The 16,261-nt window shown below is 49.1% G+C and overlaps 1 protein-coding gene and 1 long non-coding RNA gene across 4 annotated transcripts in view; one reads left to right on the top strand and one right to left on the bottom strand.

The window, feature by feature from the left end:
• Nucleotides 1–1,204: 1,204 nt before the first annotated feature.
• Nucleotides 1,205–16,261, bottom strand: part of KIF5A (kinesin family member 5A) — a 29,945-nt gene continuing 14,888 nt past the window's right edge. Inside the window, exons 9-30 of one of the 3 annotated variants that reach the window (XM_038549790.1) lie at nucleotides 15,903–16,007; nucleotides 15,620–15,768; nucleotides 15,379–15,527; nucleotides 14,916–15,091; nucleotides 13,913–13,981; nucleotides 13,337–13,543; nucleotides 12,883–13,029; nucleotides 11,901–12,089; nucleotides 11,423–11,540; nucleotides 11,008–11,072; nucleotides 10,788–10,897; nucleotides 10,286–10,387; nucleotides 9,688–9,748; nucleotides 9,379–9,450; nucleotides 9,118–9,222; nucleotides 8,558–8,578; nucleotides 6,283–6,499; nucleotides 5,874–6,027; nucleotides 5,499–5,581; nucleotides 5,068–5,095; nucleotides 4,479–4,592; nucleotides 1,205–3,448 (exon numbers count right to left, since the gene is read on the bottom strand). In XM_038549790.1, coding sequence (XP_038405718.1) covers nucleotides 4,514–4,592; nucleotides 5,068–5,095; nucleotides 5,499–5,581; nucleotides 5,874–6,027; nucleotides 6,283–6,499; nucleotides 8,558–8,578; nucleotides 9,118–9,222; nucleotides 9,379–9,450; nucleotides 9,688–9,748; nucleotides 10,286–10,387; nucleotides 10,788–10,897; nucleotides 11,008–11,072; nucleotides 11,423–11,540; nucleotides 11,901–12,089; nucleotides 12,883–13,029; nucleotides 13,337–13,543; nucleotides 13,913–13,981; nucleotides 14,916–15,091; nucleotides 15,379–15,527; nucleotides 15,620–15,768; nucleotides 15,903–16,007 — 2,406 coding nt within the window. In that variant the 3' untranslated portion in view covers nucleotides 1,205–3,448; nucleotides 4,479–4,513. The remainder of the gene's footprint in view (nucleotides 3,449–4,478; nucleotides 4,593–5,067; nucleotides 5,096–5,498; nucleotides 5,582–5,873; nucleotides 6,028–6,282; nucleotides 6,500–8,557; nucleotides 8,579–9,117; nucleotides 9,223–9,378; nucleotides 9,451–9,687; nucleotides 9,749–10,285; nucleotides 10,388–10,787; nucleotides 10,898–11,007; nucleotides 11,073–11,422; nucleotides 11,541–11,900; nucleotides 12,090–12,882; nucleotides 13,030–13,336; nucleotides 13,544–13,912; nucleotides 13,982–14,915; nucleotides 15,092–15,378; nucleotides 15,528–15,619; nucleotides 15,769–15,902; nucleotides 16,008–16,261) is intronic. The other 2 variants (XM_038549791.1, XM_038549792.1) reach the window with 2 other exon arrangements.
• LOC119873572 lies at nucleotides 3,445–8,287 on the top strand. The gene is made up of 3 exons (XR_005365295.1): nucleotides 3,445–3,872; nucleotides 5,038–7,277; nucleotides 7,483–8,287. It is a non-coding gene; the product is annotated as an uncharacterized LOC119873572 (long non-coding RNA).

Raw genomic sequence — 16,261 nt, 5'->3', positions numbered from 1 at the left:
AGACAGATTTATCACTTGTTAGGAGAAAGAAAGTAAAGGATTGGTGCAAATATAGGTAAGGGAGTAGGTATGGAGGGCAGATGAAGGAATTTCATGCTCAGTTGCCTTAGTTGTTTGCCTAAGAGAGGAGGGGAGAAGGGATCTTTAGAAGTTTCGACCACCTGCTCTGGGAAGCAAGGGAGGAAACTGAGTAGAGGTACAGAGAAGCAGTGAGTAGCAAACAGGGCCAATTAGCTTCCTAGGCTTTCAGTGGCCCTGGAGTTTTAGTTGTACACTTTTCTCCATTGTCTCAGAAGCTCCAAGGTATGAAGAGAGAGGGCACAGAGCCCTGTGCTCTAAAATGGGGCTTAGGGGATGCTCAGCTGGCTCAGTGGGTAAAGCAATGTGCCTCTTGACCTTCAAGTCATGAGTTCAAGCCCCACATTGGGCATACAGCTTGCTCACTTAATAAATAAAATAAAATAAAATAAAAATAAATAAAATGTTAGAAGGGTGATTGTGGTAGATGATCTTGGGATAAGAGAACTGAGTGGTTGGCAAAGGAGGGATTGAGTCCCACTGGAGAGGGACAGAATTGACACTGGGACTGAGGTGATGGTCTGGGGGAAAAATGAAGAGGATAGGATACCATTTTTTAACAAAGATTTTATTTATTTGTTCATGAGAGAGAGAGGTAGAGACATAGGCAGAGGGAGAAGCAGGCTCCATGCAGGGAGCCCAACGTGGGACTTGATCCCAGGTCTCCAGGACCAGGCCCTGGGCCAAAGGTGGCACTAAACCGCTGAGCCACTCAGGCTGCCCCTGAAAAATTACATCTTTTCTAATGAGGTAAATTTTTTTGATTCATTTATTTTGAGAGAAAGTTAGAGAATGGGTGAGCAGGGGGAGGGGAAGAGGGAGAGAATCTCTTACGCAGACTCCCCACTGAGTGCAGCCCCAATGATCCAGAGATCATGACCTGAGCCAAAACCAAGGGTCTGTTGCTTAATCAACTAAGCCACTCAGGCGCCCCTATTTTAATGAGATAAATCTATGTATAATGACATGAAAAGATCTCCAGAATATACTGTCAGGTGGGGAAGAAAACAAATGTGTGTTGTAAATATATAGAAAAACATCTAGAAGGATATATACCACACTGTCAAATGCCATTACATACAAATCAGGGAGTGAGGCTGAGGAGAGATTAAGATTGACAACACCACAGAATCATCATTGAATTTATTTTATTTTCAAGGTATCTATGTACATCAAGTAAATACACACTGGGGTTTGTGCGGTTTGGTTTGTCTTCCACGCTGGCATGCAACATTTTGGCAGATGTGAGTGGGCAGGCCAGGTGTCCCTTGTGGTGACCCTGGCTCTCTGGAAAGGGCTGCTGTAGTGGCAGGAAGGGTTGGGGGGGGGATGTAGAGTGAAGCTTCTGGTGAAGGCCTTGTGTGTGTGTTTCTTATTTATGTAAGTGAATTATATTTCCCTTACATCTCTCTCCTCATCTGCCTGACACCTTCACGTTTTCTTATGTGTTCTAAAAGAATCATTTGGTGGCAAGATTACATAAAATCCACTGGCTTCTCAGGTGCCCTGTTGGCAAATATTAGCTCAAGTCTACAGGTGCACAGACATCTTCCTTCTTCTCTCATTGGGCCTTTCCCTCTTTGCTCTGAGTTATGTGCTTGGGGCAGAGGAGCCAGGCTGAACCCCTTTCCCTCAGAGCAGTGGTTTGCAAACTACTCTGCCTTCAGGTTCTGAACTCTTAAGACCACTCAAGAGCTCCTTCACTAATGAAGCATTTTCCACCAAATAAAGAAAATGTAAACTGCTCAGGTCTGCATCACTTTGGGTTATTTTTTATATCAGGGTTCTATATAAGATTTGTCTTAAAAAATGTTTGAATATCACTGCCTTGGATTTACTCTTAGATTTTTCCCTGCATTTTTCTATAATTGCTACGAGGGGCCCAACAGGTAAAGGAAGAAGAACTTTTTCCTTGAAGGAGTTCCAGGCCAATATAGCCTGTGTTTACAAGCTGGCATTCACACCAAGTTTTCTTTCCTCCCTTAGAAGCTAGGTGATGGTTGCCTTGCTGCTGGGGGATCCTGTTCTTCCATCCTACGTAAGTAAGACTGGGTATCTGGACACCAGACTTCCTTGATTTGACTGGCTTGTGACCTCCGCATTCCATCCCTGCAGTTACCTAGAAAACCACCTTAGCACCATGTGGAAGGAAAGGACATCTGAAACTAAAATAACAGTTCTATCAATTATATGGGGCAGTGTTGGGAGGAGGGTACTCCCCTCTAACTACCCTCCCCCAGTCTAGAAAATCTGCTCTGCCTCTTTCTTTAAAGTGCACTTAATGCCAGATGGGGACATTATCAAAGAAATTCTGTCCAAAAAATTTTTTTAATGCATTATGGGGAAAAGTCAGGCTCTAGCCTGAAAGGAAGGCATCTTGAGATAGATATTTTGCCAATGAACTGGAAGGTCCCAAACCAAAAGATGGAGATGGGAAGAACATGCAGCCCAATATGGGACAGAGAAAGGAATCCAGCTCATCACTGTGGCAAAAAATACTTGGAATTTCCCAGCCTGTTCACCCTCAAACCCAAAGAAGCAATCACCTGACAGATGAGCATCCATTTGGCAGACTGTTGGACAGGGTCCGCCTCCTCAAATATTCATATTCAAAATATTTTAAAGCAACTCTAGGTTCTATTCATGAGTTCTGGGGCAGAGAATATCAAAAGGAGTTTTGAGGAGAAAGGGAAATGGTCCCTTGAACAATCCATGTCCTGGGTCATTGGGGCAGGGGATAGAGGGACAGGAAGAGAAAGGCAAAAGGTATACTTTGGAGGGTGGAGTTGCACACCCAAACCCCCTCGGTTCAGTCGAGGGGTTATATGAAGAAACTTCTACCTGTAATTTAGCAGTTCTTCCATTTTACCCTCCCCTGTGTATATGTGAAAGAGGAGGAAGAATCTATTTCTGTATCTTCTTATGATGCTAAGACATTCTTCTGTTTAAGGCTTTGTGTGTGTATGTGTGTGTGTGCATGTGTGTGTATGTGTGTGTGCGTGAAGGATCACAGCCCTCTAGCTCCCATTTTTTCCTTTTATCATCTCCATGACTAATACCACTCAGTGTGAGAGACGCATGTTTGAAAGAAGAAACATTCACCCTCCTCCCTATTGCCCCAAATGAGGAGAGTATACTATGCTTAGAAATTGCTAAATACATCATTAGATACTTAGAGAGTGAGACAGAGAGGAGAGAGAGAGACATAGCAGCAGCTTTTGATATATAGATACAGAGTACAAAGAGATACAGAGTAAGAGAAGACATCAAACAGTACAGTTGAACAACAAGGGTTGGGAGGGAGTTGTTAGTATCAGAGACCACAGGTTTGCAGCATGCTGAGAGGAGAGGCCTCAGTCCCTCTTAGAAACTGGGGAAGAAAGAGAAAGAGGTTGTGAGGAACCACCTTGCAGTCCAGCCACTCAACAGGAACAGGATGGCATTTTGCACAAACTTTGACTTGTCTTGTTCCTTTAATATGGACACGACTCTCCCAGCCCCTGCTCCTCTACCTAGCCCTTCCTCTTTCTTCCCCATCCCTACTTCTTGCTCCTCATGCCTTTCTGTCCATGTGTGCCTGACCTATTGTCCTGGAAAGCCCCTGGAGAGGGCTTGGCTTGGATGCAGCCCAGGAAGAGACTGGCCATATTCTCTCATTTATAGTTCTCCAAAGATCCAGAGTGGACCATAAAACAGGCTCCTAGTGTCCAGTCCTAAAGCACGTGAGAAGCCTGGTGACACCCAAGAACCAGGAAGATGCCTGAGCTGCTGGAAGAGGGGACCTGGGCACAGAGGTGGAATAATGGGGGCAGAGAGGGGGAACACAGCTATTTTCTACCACCACTGAGCAAGGGGGCAGGGGAGTGCTGACACTGCTCTGTAGAGACAAAAAGTCAGACCTCCTGGGGCATTTCCTAAAGCTTATTGGTGACTTCGTACATAGATAGGAGGTATGTGGGATGCTGGTACAGGAATAAAGCAAACACCTCCTTTACTGGAGATATCTTGGTTCAGAAAATACCTGCCCATCCAAAATTATTTTAGAGTGGAGGCAGAGAGGGGGTGGAGATGATCTCCTACTAATTAATATCTACCACCTTCCCTGACCTGGGTGTGGCACTAGGTGGGCATCACCCTCGCTCACTGTTTTTGACATGTGACAGTGTCCCCTAGTGGCAGAAAGGCAGTACTGTGGTTACTGCTTTGGCCAAAAGGAAAGCATGAGATTGAGGGGTGGAGCCTGTGGGTCAGTAGCGCCCTAGCCCCTGGGAAGGGAAAGCAGGAGCTGAGGGACAACTATTAAAAGTTCTGAGATGACGAAAAAGAGCAGGAGAGACAAAGAGGCTGAGGTCAAGACAGGAGGCAACCAAGGCTGGTCAGTGGAAGCAGCCCGAAGCTACCTGAAAGTGCAGGTATGTGGCAGTCCTGAGGGAGATTAGCTGGCTGCCGTCTCTTGGTGCAGAGGGAAAAGCTTGGTCTGGTCCTCAGCTTCGTAGCCGCAGGGCAGGTCACTCCTAAAAGAAGAGACCCAGCAGTGTCAGCTCCGTATACAGGAAAACATTACAGTCACTCTGCTCTCATAGCATCCCTGGGGGACAAGAGGCAGGGACTATTCGGGAATACAAGGAAAACCACGACTAGAGAGGTGGAGCTGACCCGCCCAAGGTCACAGACTTGCCCAAAGTCACAGACTTGCCCAAAGTCACAGACTTCCTGAAGGAAGGAGAGAAACCAGGTCATCAGATGGGCACGGCACTTCCCAGCCCCCGGAATGGAGTGGCAAGAAGCCACAGAGGGGATCGGAGGAGGGGACGTGCTCTCTGCACCGAGAGGCAGGGGATGTGTAGGACAGGGGGACGGTGAGAATGCTTCTCATGTCCTCCTCCTTTCCTGAAGGCTCCAGAGAACCCCTAAGTGGGGCACGAGGGGAATCTAACCATTTCTTCTGGTCCCACCCAGAGAACACAAGAGCCATGGGGACTGGTGTACCTGTTGTCATTAATATCTGTAGCATTTCCTGAAGGCATCATCAGTGAGAACACAGGATTAGGAGAAGAAAAAAGAGACTGGGTGTTAGAGGCCGTCTCCCCACACCCTCTCTCATCCTACCCCTTAGAGATAAAGGTACGACTTTGGAGTACAGCTGCCACCTGGGTCTGTGGCACTCTATTCTCCACCACCCCGGGTGCACGACCATTTTGTTTGAGAAAGGTCTCCCTGATTCCTGCTGAAGGAAAGGAGAAGGGGCGGCAGGGGAGGTGAGGACAGGCACGGCAACAGGGGGAACTCACTTCTAAGAGTCCAAGACCCCAAAGGGATGGGCAGTGTTCAAGCTGTAGGTACAGGGTCACTTACTTCTCTTACACTTTTCAACTCTCCCTGGGGATCCCAAAGGCTGGTCACCCATCTTTTTCACTCACCATTGTCCATGTTGGCCTTCTGGTAGGACGCCAGGGGACCGCCAGAAGACGTGGCCCCACTGCTGGTACAGGAGTTTGCAAAGCTGGATGGAGCAAGGAGAGAGATGCAGAAACCTCTGGCACCCTCCCTCCACTGTGCCCCATAATCCCCTCAGGGATGGAGCCATACACACCTCCCAGGCCCAGAGAACAGAGGACAACCAAGATGGCCACAGGCTGGGAAGGCAATGCCCACTGTCTAAACAGAGGTGTGAAGAGGCTATGAAGCCACTAAGGGAAAGAATTAAGTGTCAGCCAATAACTGACCCAACCTAGGCCTTCTGGAGTGTAGAGAGCCTTGGGTCAGGACTCCCGCCCACGCCTTGGGCCACTCACTACATGTCTGAGGTGGAGCTTGGTGCACCCTGCAGGTACAAATTCTGGTAGTTCTGGAAGAGGCTGTTGGTATAACTGATGCACTCAGGGCTCCGGGTGCCGTAGGGGTTAGTGGGTGAAGATGCTGGGTAGTGGCCAGGCCGCACAGGTTTGGCTGTGGTAAAGAAAGGAAAATGACGGTGAGGAGGCTGTTTCCCTGCAGTTGCCCTGGTTCCTGAAGTCATTTAGCTGGAGCTGAACTGAGTTCAGCTAACATCACTCACTTTTATACATGTGGGGGACGGTAGTGGGGTGATCCTGGGGCAGAGGCAGGGTGAAAAGCGATCATCTAGGTGCTGGACACTTAGGAATTTGCCGATCTCCCCCAGGGGTAATCCCACCTCATCTGCTGCCACCTACTCCCACTCACCAATCTGAGCAGAATGGCCCCGCTTGCCGGAGCTCTTGTACCGAACGGCCTCCTTGATGCGGTCCACCTCCTGCTGGTACCGGCGCTTGTCCTTCATGGCACCTTCCTTGGCCTCCTTTAGTGCACCCTCCAGGGCCTTAACTCTCTCAGCCGTAGCCCTAAGTCGTTTTTCCAATTTAGGAAGCTCACAACGCAGATCTGCATTGTCACGTACCAGCTGTGGGGTAAGCCCAAGGGAAGAGGCCAAAGCAAAGCCAGCAACCCAAGAGAGAGCCAGCAGTGGAGCGTGGGGGTGCGGGGCAGGGAGAGAGAATAAAGAAAAATCAAGTCAGACAAGACAGAGACCGCATTCTTTCTTCGAAAGGCCTCATTCCCTTCACCTAATTGGTCCTCTGGTTCTCTCCTTCTCCCTGAGCAAACAGGGGTCAGGCATTAAAAAGTCACATCATTTTCTGAGGAGTAAAACGTGCCAACTCCACTGTAGCTCAGAACTCTTGTGGCAGTGTCCTGTTCCCGTCTTTTCCTGGCCTAGCTACCCATGCCCAATATCTCATAGCTTGTGCCAGACCAGTAGCCCCAGGGCAACCATGAGGCACCCCTCACCCAGAGATGGCTTTGGAGGCATGCATGGGGCAGGGCGGCAAGAGCATAGGAGCAGTCTGGAAGGTGGATACGGTATTGAGTGCAGGTTAGCTGCAGTGCAGAGCAGGAGCAGAAGCTGGAATGTGGGAGCACCCGCCTCATCCCCTCGTCCGCCCCCCACACACACACATACAGCACCCCATAGGAAGGAAAGAAAATGTTTGAGGTCTTACAAACATTTGTGCTCATTACCTTCACATTCAGGGATTTCCTGGGGTGTCCCTCTCCCATTTGATTTAAGCTAGAGAGCAACCATCTTGCAGCCAGAAAAAGACTCCCTGATCTTTTTATAGGGTTTCACACAATGACTGGGGGCTCTCCAGCCTGCAGGAGCCGGCCTTGGAAGATACCAGGTAAGCTGGTGTAGCAGGGAGCCCAGGGAGAAAGGGCAGAGCTGAAAACACATCTGTGCCTCTTTCACTTTGGGCAATTTAAGGATCATAAACAATGCTTTGCTGTCACAGTGGTTCAGCTTAATTAGGAACAGGGCTGAAGGCCTGGCTATTTAAGTTTCTGTTAATTGAGAAGTTTCTACACTTCTCTCATTTTCCTTTCTAGTCTTGTGTCTGCTGAGGTAGGACATTATGAGGAGTCCTCCATCGTCTAGGGGAGTTGCTTTTGGTCGTTGGGACTTAGAGCAGAGAGAGGCAGCCACTTCAATGAGGAAAACGGAAACAGCCCAGCCCTTGGTTTCCTGACACATGCTACACTGTGGATAAGCCTGGAGGACATTATGCTGAGTGCAGTTAGCCAGTTACAAAAAGACAGATCCTGGATGATTCCACTTATGTGAGGTACTCAGAGGAGTAAAAATCACAGAGACAGAAAGAAGAATGGTGTTTGCCAGGGGCTGGGAGGGAGGCACAATGGGGAGTTACTGTTTAAGGGATTCCCTTAAACAGTTTTACAAGACGACAGTGATGGGGCAGGATGGTAGGGGTGTTGCACCACAGCATGAATGCATTTAATGTCACTGAACTTAAAGATAAGTAAATTTTATGTGGTGGTAAATTTTATGTGGGTTTTGTTTGGTTTTGTTTTATCATAACACAAATATTGGGGGGAAATAAGCAATATGACGTGCATTTGAACAGAGAAGGAAAGTGGACACACAGAAAGGGAAACAGAGTGGTAGAACTGATTACAAATGTTTCTTCCCTTGACTTTCAACTTTTCTGGAATGTTGTTATGTTGTTACACTGCTTTATAATAAACAAAGGGCGAAAGAGGATAGTATAGCCTTCTGCAGGCCCAAATAAAATAAATGAACTCTGCAGATCCTGACCATTCTGGGATTTTTTTTTTTTTTTTCATTATAGATGTAAGAAAGAAAAGAAAGAAGATGTACCAAGTATTTGCTAAATATGCTGGGCATTGCACTGAGGAATCTAATCTCCAGTTTAGTGAGAATATGAGTTTAAATCAAGTGTTCAGTTGGGTTTGAAAGAAAGCGAATGAAGTATAGATTAGGGTTTATTTTATGAGTCAGTTAGAAGAGCCAGTTGACATGTGGTGGCACCTGTCTTCAAGGCACAGCCATTTGGCGCTAGCGAGGGGGCTCCTGCTCTGTACGCACCAAACATTTCCTGTCCTGACTCCTTTGGACTGCCCCGTCTACCTCCCCACCCCATACCTTTGAAACCCAGTCATCCACCTAAGGAGCCGCAGCAGCAAGGAGGGGGACAGAGAGGCAGCAACTTAATACACAGGAGTTTCAACCAGCCCCTACTAGGGCCTGGTTGGGCCATCTGGAGGACATCCTTTCATTACCCTGCATGCCTGCCCCAGGCCTAGGCAGATGGAGTTCTCTCCATGAGGGAAAGCCCAACTTCCCTGGCTTCTCCTTGTCCCACTGCTTCCTATCTCTGCCCAGTATCCCTCGTTTGTAGTTACAGGCCCCTGCCTCTGAGACCTCTACCAGTTCCAATCTCTCCCTCCAAATCCATAGGCCTGGGGGATCTCACTTTGAGCAGAGGCAGGTCGGGAGCTTTGAGAAGGGAGAACAGGCACGGAACAAAGAACAAGGTAAAGTGGAACCAAACATGAATAAAGAAGGGATTAGTAAGGAAAGTAAAAGGGAAAAGTGAGGAAAACTTGCAAGTAGATTTTCCTAAATCCAAGGGAGCTCAGAGGATTTGGGTCTCCAAGGCACCTGGCCTCAAGAGTTCTCTTCACCCCTTCCCCTACTCTTACCTGTTTGTGAACCTTTGTAAGCTGTTCCAGGTTGTTCTCAAGAAAGGAAATCTTCTGCTTTTGGGAGTGAATCCCCCCACTGTCCTCGGGCTCCATTTCTGCACTCTGATTAAAGACGGAGAAAAGATGTGATTGTCCCACGGCCAAAGAGGCCTCACCCAGACCAGGCCAAGCCAGCTACACTGGAGGCCACAGGGCTTGGAGAAACCTGAGGCCAGCAGACAGTATGAGGGCTGGGAAGATGTCAAGGATGGCACTCACTTTCTTGACTCGAGTCGTGACGTCTTGAACGAACAGCTTGCGAAGGTTGTGGAGGGTCTGGAGTTCCCGGGCCTAGAAAGAATGATGACAAATTGGGACTGGCCAAATACCAGCTCAACCTTTTGCCTCCAAAACTATTGGAATTGTCAGTCTATCTGGTCAGGTGAGTCACTCATCCTTTAGGAAAAGATGTGTCCTGATTATGCCGCGGACTGACTCTGTATAAGGAATGGGGTTATGAAGGAATCAGGGAAAGAAATGAAGCCCCCACCTCACTCTGTTAACTTGGCCCAGAGGGAAACTACTCACAACTGTCTCCTCCAGACCCTTGAGGTCCTGCTTGGACTGTTCATGTCGCTCGTACAGAAATCTGGAGGGGAAGAAGGAAATGCAAGAGTCCCTCAGGATTACCTTTCTTCCCTCTCTCCTCCCTCTCCATTCCTTTGGTCTATACTTTATTGTTATTTATTTTGTAAGTTACCCACATTCTCTGTGCAGAAATTAGAAAAGAAAAAAAAAGTAAGACGAGTTTCATAAAAAGCACATAATTCTGTTACTTACAGATCAAACTGCCATTGACATTCTGGTGTCCGTCTTTTTGGACTCTTACTTCTATGCAGGTACATCCCACAAAAATTTCATGGGATCATACCATTCAACCTGTTTTGTAGCCTGCTTTTCACACTTAACAGAATATCACAAAGATCTTTCTAGGCTGGGGCAGCTAATATTCAATAGAGGTCATTTCTGAAAGTCTCCTTTCTGTTTTTTGTTTTTTGGTGTGTCCTTTCCCACCCTGTCATATGACTCTTCCGAGGCATCTACTTCCTGGGAACACCAGACCCCCACCTCCATCGCACCCTCCCTCTGCTGGTATGAGTGAGTAGCAGTCTGGACCATCACTCACGTCAGTTCCTGGAGTTTGCTGCTCTTCTCATGTTCTTCATTCTTCAGCTTCTCGTAGTCAGCCTGAAGCTTCTCTAGCTCTAACTGGAGCTTCTGATTCAGGCTGCAGAGGGCAAGGAGGTGTTGGAGAGAACAAGAAGCTATTAATGAGGGGTTAAGGAAAGACTGGCTCTGCAAATTGTTTCCTTCTGGTACAAGTGGGTCCAGTCAGGACTGGTGCATCTACGTTTGGATTATCAGAGGCAGGTGCACGCCACCGTTTGCACAACACAGTGAGGAACCATGGGCTATCTAATCATAAGAGCTCAAGGAGAAGAACTAGTCCTCACTCCTGTGCCTCCTGGAGTTGGGCTACAAAGCTGCGGCAGCTTTGGGGGAGTGGCACGTGGAAGTGAACCAACCAGACCCTGGGCCAAGAGGGAGCACATGTGTGGCTACAAGGCAAGAAGAACAACAGAGGCCACCGAGCCTCCCGGGGTGGGGGAGGAGGGGGGGACTCTTACTCTTTGAGCTCATCAATGGTCTTCTGCTTCTCGTTGATCTCATCCCGGAGCCGGGCCAGCTGCCGGTGATGGGCCTCCCGGTGACTCTCCATCTGCACCTCCAGGGCCTTCTGCAAACAACCCCATCCCATGCTCAAAGCCAGACTCCTGGGCAGCAGCTCAGAAGGGGCTAGGGCAGCCCGGTTGGGTCCCAGTTGTCTCCTACACCTTCCCCACCCACCTTCACTTCATCTGCATCCTGTGTGTCCGGCTCCTTGTCCTTCAGGGCCACTTCATGCACAGTTTCTGAGGGAAAGATGGGGAGGGCAGCTTACATCACATCTACCTCCTCTGGAAAGAACTTCCCTCTGAGGCCAGAGCTCCAGGCAGGGCAGGGGACATCTACCCGGTATGGGCCTCAGGGATATTCTACTGGGTTAGGACAGTCTGATTTGACACAGCAGAAAAGGGACGAATTGAGGGTTTGTGGCTTATGTACAATAAGCTACATGCAAAAGCTTCTGGATTTCAGTCTAATGCATTGGATGAGTGTGCATGTTGGGTGGTTTATTTGGATGTTTGTTTCTTTTCCTCCCTGCCCCCTCTGGGGTCTCAGATCCCAGGATGAGTAGCTTAGAACTTTAAGAAGGTCTCACCCTGGGCCTGGAGCTTGGCCAGCTCATCGCTCAGGGAGTCATAGGATTCTTCCAGGTGTCGCTTCTTTAGCTCCACACTCTGCATATATTCTGTAAGCGAGCGGATCTTGGCCTCGTGCTAATGGGGGAAGGGTTGGAGAGAGGAAAAAGAGGAATGGAGTCAAGGACAAAGCTCCAGGCAGTGCAGACCTCAGCAGCTCTCCTCCCAGTCCCTCCCCTTCAGTTGCGCCTGCCTGAAGATATGGGGCCAGGGGTCATTACCTCGGAGACCTAACCTTTAGATCCCATCAGCACAAAGAGTGGTATCCTCTCTGAACCTTCACTGCCCTGGCCTGGACCTTCCCTGCTGCCCCAGACTCTTCTGTCTTTGACTGTGGTCGACCCTAGGCCCTAGGTGGATGCTAGAAGTCTTATCCCATAGCCACAAAATCATCGTCTTTCCCATGGCATGCAAAGGCTCTCAGTGCTCAGCGCTCACCTGAGAGATGAGGAGCTGGCAGGATGAGAGCTCCCGCCCAGTCACCTCCATCTTGCGATGACACTCGACCTGCAGGTTCTCTAGCTGCCGGCAGCGCTTGACCACAGACTTGACTTCCGACTTGATTTTGCTGATGTAGAGTCGGGCCACCGTGAACTCCTCCTCAATGGCTCCACTGATCTCCACCGGCTGCAGGGTGAGGGAGGGCAGGAAGAGGTGCCTCTCTGCTGCAGGGAAGCTTTTACCCATTCCTCTGCATCCTGCCTATCCCTGTACACCCACACACGTGGAGATTTGCGTGGCACACATAGTTTCTAACAACTTTTGGCTGCCATCACTCGGCATTTCTTTTTTTTTTTTTTTTTTTTTTTTAATTTTTATTTATTTATTTATGATAGTCACAGAGAGAGAGAGAGAGGCAGAGACACAGGCAGAGGGAGAAGCAGGCTCCACGCACCGAGAGCCCGATGTGGGATTTGATCCCGGGTCTCCAGGATCGCGCCCTGGGCCAAATGCAGGCGCCAAACCGCTGCGCCACCCAGGGATCCCCACTCGGCATTTCATACTAACTCTACCTACACCTAAAGATACAATTCCGACAGTCGCCCTCTCCCATCTTATAAAGCAACATGATTTGTAGTCAAACTGATCTGCGTGGTCACCCAGATGGGTCACTGTCACTGCCACAGATTTGCATGTGTCATTCCCAACTCTGTGCCTCATTGTTAAAGCCTGCTGCAAGCACATCTCTGTGGCCTCTTTATTCAGCACCCTTTGGAAGGTGAATTTACAGTTGAGTCTATGCAAAATTCTGCTTGTTTTCCTGGTCCAGTCTAAAGGATTGCTTCCTGGCTCTTTGGTCTGCCTTCCTCAGTATCCCTGAGGGCATGGGTGATGCTCCCCTGTACCCCCACCATCTCCCACCAGTGCCCAGAGCAAGAATGACCTGAACAAGGCTGCCACTGCCTCCAGCTCCACTCACCAGCTTAATCTCCCCGTTGCCCACGATGACACTGAACTCACTCAGGTCCTTCATCAGCCCATTCAGCACCTCAGCAATCCGTTTGCGCTGGTGTCCGCTGACCTCTTGTAGCCGCTGCAACTCAGACTCCAGAGCCAGCATGGTGGCCTGGGGACAGCCCCTCACGTCATCCCGTTGCCATCTTCCCACTGCCCTCCCTAACCCAGGCAGAGCCTCCGCCTCACCCGTGACCCCAAGGGCTGCTACAAAGAGAACAGAGGCCCTGCAAAAAGGTTTGGAAGAGATAGGGGTCAGAAGGGCAAAGTGTGGTGACAGGGCTGGGGAGGGTCCCACAGCCCATGGCACAGAGGGGCAAAGGTACAAATGTGCTGCGGCCCCAGGATGTGGAGGTCCCCTGGGATATGGAACATGTTCTGGAGGCAACGGTGCTCTGGGACCCCGGTCAGCCACTCACCACCTTCTGAGACAGCTCATCCACCAGAAGCTGGTTCTGCTGGCTCTTCTCCTCCACTTCCTGGGATTTCTGGTCGTAGTTCACGGCCAGCTCCTCCAGGGCCTGCAGCACCTCCTTCACCTCATCCTTCGCAGCGTCGTTCTCAGACTGCAAGTGGCTCAGCTCCCGCTGGACCTTCTCATTGTCTCCTCGGGTGGACACCAGCAGCTTTGAGGAAGAGGCAAGGCATGTGAGGGGGTCTGCTGCCAGCGGGCCCCTCTATGGTTCCCTGGCCCCAGACAGGTCTCTCTGGTACCTTCAGAGCTCTAGGAGAGGGGCATGGGCCAAAACAAGGGTCAAGAGGAAGTGGGTTCTAGGCGTCACAGAAGCAGGACAACAGAAGGAAGCAGCACCCAGACTCTGAGATCCTTTACAGAAAGCCCCAGTTAAGTCCTCCCCAGACTTCCATAGTTCTGGAGGGTGATCAAGCCCTATGCAAAAGAGTAAGCTCTTCTTCCATCTGGTTGTAAAAGGTCTTTTACGCCTTTTAAGGGGACACACTGCTCTCCTCTCATGTCTCATCTTCCTTCCCATTACCTCTTCCTGGTCCAGCATCTGCTGCTTAAGCTTCTCTATGAGCTGGCTCTGCTGGTTGATCTCATCGTCCTGTTGGGAGACAAAAGGAATGGAGGGAAGCTGTTCCTTCCAGAGTCTAGACTTACAGGGTTGGAGGCAGAGGTAGGATCCTGACAAAAATCCAGACAGTTCTGGCTTTGAGTTAAAAACCCCACATCCTAAAAAGAAATTTTTCCTTCAGGCTCTTGCCTCACTCCTGCCCTCAGTTTCAAATTCCTTTCTTCCCGGAAGGTGGTATAACCTTGACCATACACAGCAAAAGCCGTTTGGTTAAAGTGCATATCCCCTAACCTAGAAGTCCCACTTTAGTGCTACATTCTAATCAAATCATTCAAAAGCAAAGTTTTATGCATCAGAAGCAAAGATAGTGCTTTCAGACTTACTTACAAGAGCAAGAACAAACTACTAAAAACAAGGAAAACTAGAAGCCCTGGAATAAACAAATGGTTAAATATATTTTGATAAATGTGCTGTTAGGCAGCATTTAAAAAATACTTTTATGAAGAATTGTTAACAAAGTAGAAAATCGCTCCTTATAGAATGTGGAGTGAAGAAATTAGATGCAAAGTTACAGATACAGTGTATCTCGATTGCATGCTCTACATATGGAGAAAAGTAGATCGTCATAGTATTATTTCTAAATGGCAGAATGATAGAGGACTTAAATTTTCTTCTGTATATTTTTATTTAGCTTCTAAGTTTCTTAGTAATATAATTTTTTATTAAATTTAATTCTGGGGGGGGGGTTTATTTCCAGTATAGTTAACATGCAGGGTTACGTTATTAGTTTCTGGTATATAATATAGTGATTCGTAATCCTGAATGTTACTCCGTGCTCTCTTCTCCATTTTCAATGAGCATAATTTATCTCTTTCAAAATAAAAAAAAAGGCAATACAAACTAATTCCTTAATCCCTCACTTCTCATCCCACAGGCCTCCCCTCTGTGCCCTGGGCGTCCTCACCTTGTCATCGAGTTGCTTATAGAGGCGGCGGATCTCTTCCTCATATTTCTGCCGCTCCTCAGGCGCAATGCGCACCACGATGGACGAGTTGTCATTCACAGGGGTCTCCTCACAGAGCTCAGATCCCAGGGCTGCATCATCCCCAGCCAGGCGCTCTGTCTCAGGCACATTCTCTCCTGGCCGAGGGGCAGAACAAGGTGAGGAACAGGAAGAGAGAAAGATGCATCTAGGAGTCCTTCCTCTATCTCTGTGGCCAAACGTACCTTCAACCTTTTCTAGGGGGTGGGATAAGGGCGGTCAGCCCCCTCTCCCCTTCCCTCATCACTGCTCTACTGCACCCCTCCAGAAACACATCCCTCCTGGGAGGCTGGCCCACCCTGAAGGCCCACCCCAGACAGGGCGCCTCTGGTCCCTCGGCCTCTTCCTCCCACTGCCTCTCACGACCAGTAGAACCCTCTCTAACCATTGCGCCACCGGCTGAGCTCAGCCTCTAGCTTGGCGATTGTCTCCTTCTGAGCCTTTGTCTTCTCCTTCTCCTTTTCATATTTCTTCTTCCACTGCTCGGCAGTCAACTCCAGATTCACAGAGGCAGTGTTCTTAATGGTCTTTGCCCTGGGTGAGGAGAACAAGGAGATGAGAGCTCCGTTAAGCCTTGTATGACACTGAGGGGAGCTGGCACAGTGAAAAGGGACCCTGCCACTAACCGCTGCCCGAACATCAGGGTGGACTTGGTCTCTGCATCGTTGTAGCTGGATGGTGAGCAGCAGATGAACATAGTTGTCCGGCAGTTTCCTCCCAGAGAGTCCTGGAGAATCCGTGTCATTTTGCTGTCACGATATGGAACGTAGCTTTTCTGGAGGAGGAGGGAGACCATGAATCAGAAAAATATTCAACAAGGGAACAGTGTACTTGCTGACTAGGGGTCACACACCCCATGCATTGGGCATGATGAGAGGGCAGCAATAGAAGATGAGATGGGACACTCACCGTGCCCTCAGCCAGTGCAGAGATCACATTCCCAAGGGCTGACAGTGACTTGTTGATATTCTTTGCCTCGTCCAGCACAGCTCCCTCTGCTCCGGTCTTGCTGACCTACCAGAGCATTAAGGGATGAGTGTGTCATGAGCAGCTGCAGGGGGAGAGAGGGATCTCATGGCCTCTTCCCCATCTAAGGGGATTCAGTCCAAGGAGGGGAAGGGACAGGGAAAGAGAACAGAGAAGGCCCTTCCTGTTACCCTAAACCCTCTTGCCAAAACCCACCCCCTCCTGCCTACATAGTATATGATCCCATTTATATGAAATGTCCAGAAAAGGCAAATTCACAGAGACAAAACATAAGATTAGTG

This window comes from Canis lupus, chromosome 10 (genome assembly GCF_011100685.1).
Source record: "Canis lupus familiaris isolate Mischka breed German Shepherd chromosome 10, alternate assembly UU_Cfam_GSD_1.0, whole genome shotgun sequence".
Taxonomy (NCBI): domain Eukaryota; kingdom Metazoa; phylum Chordata; class Mammalia; order Carnivora; family Canidae; genus Canis; species Canis lupus.
This window is presented reverse-complemented; position numbering and strand designations above follow the sequence as displayed.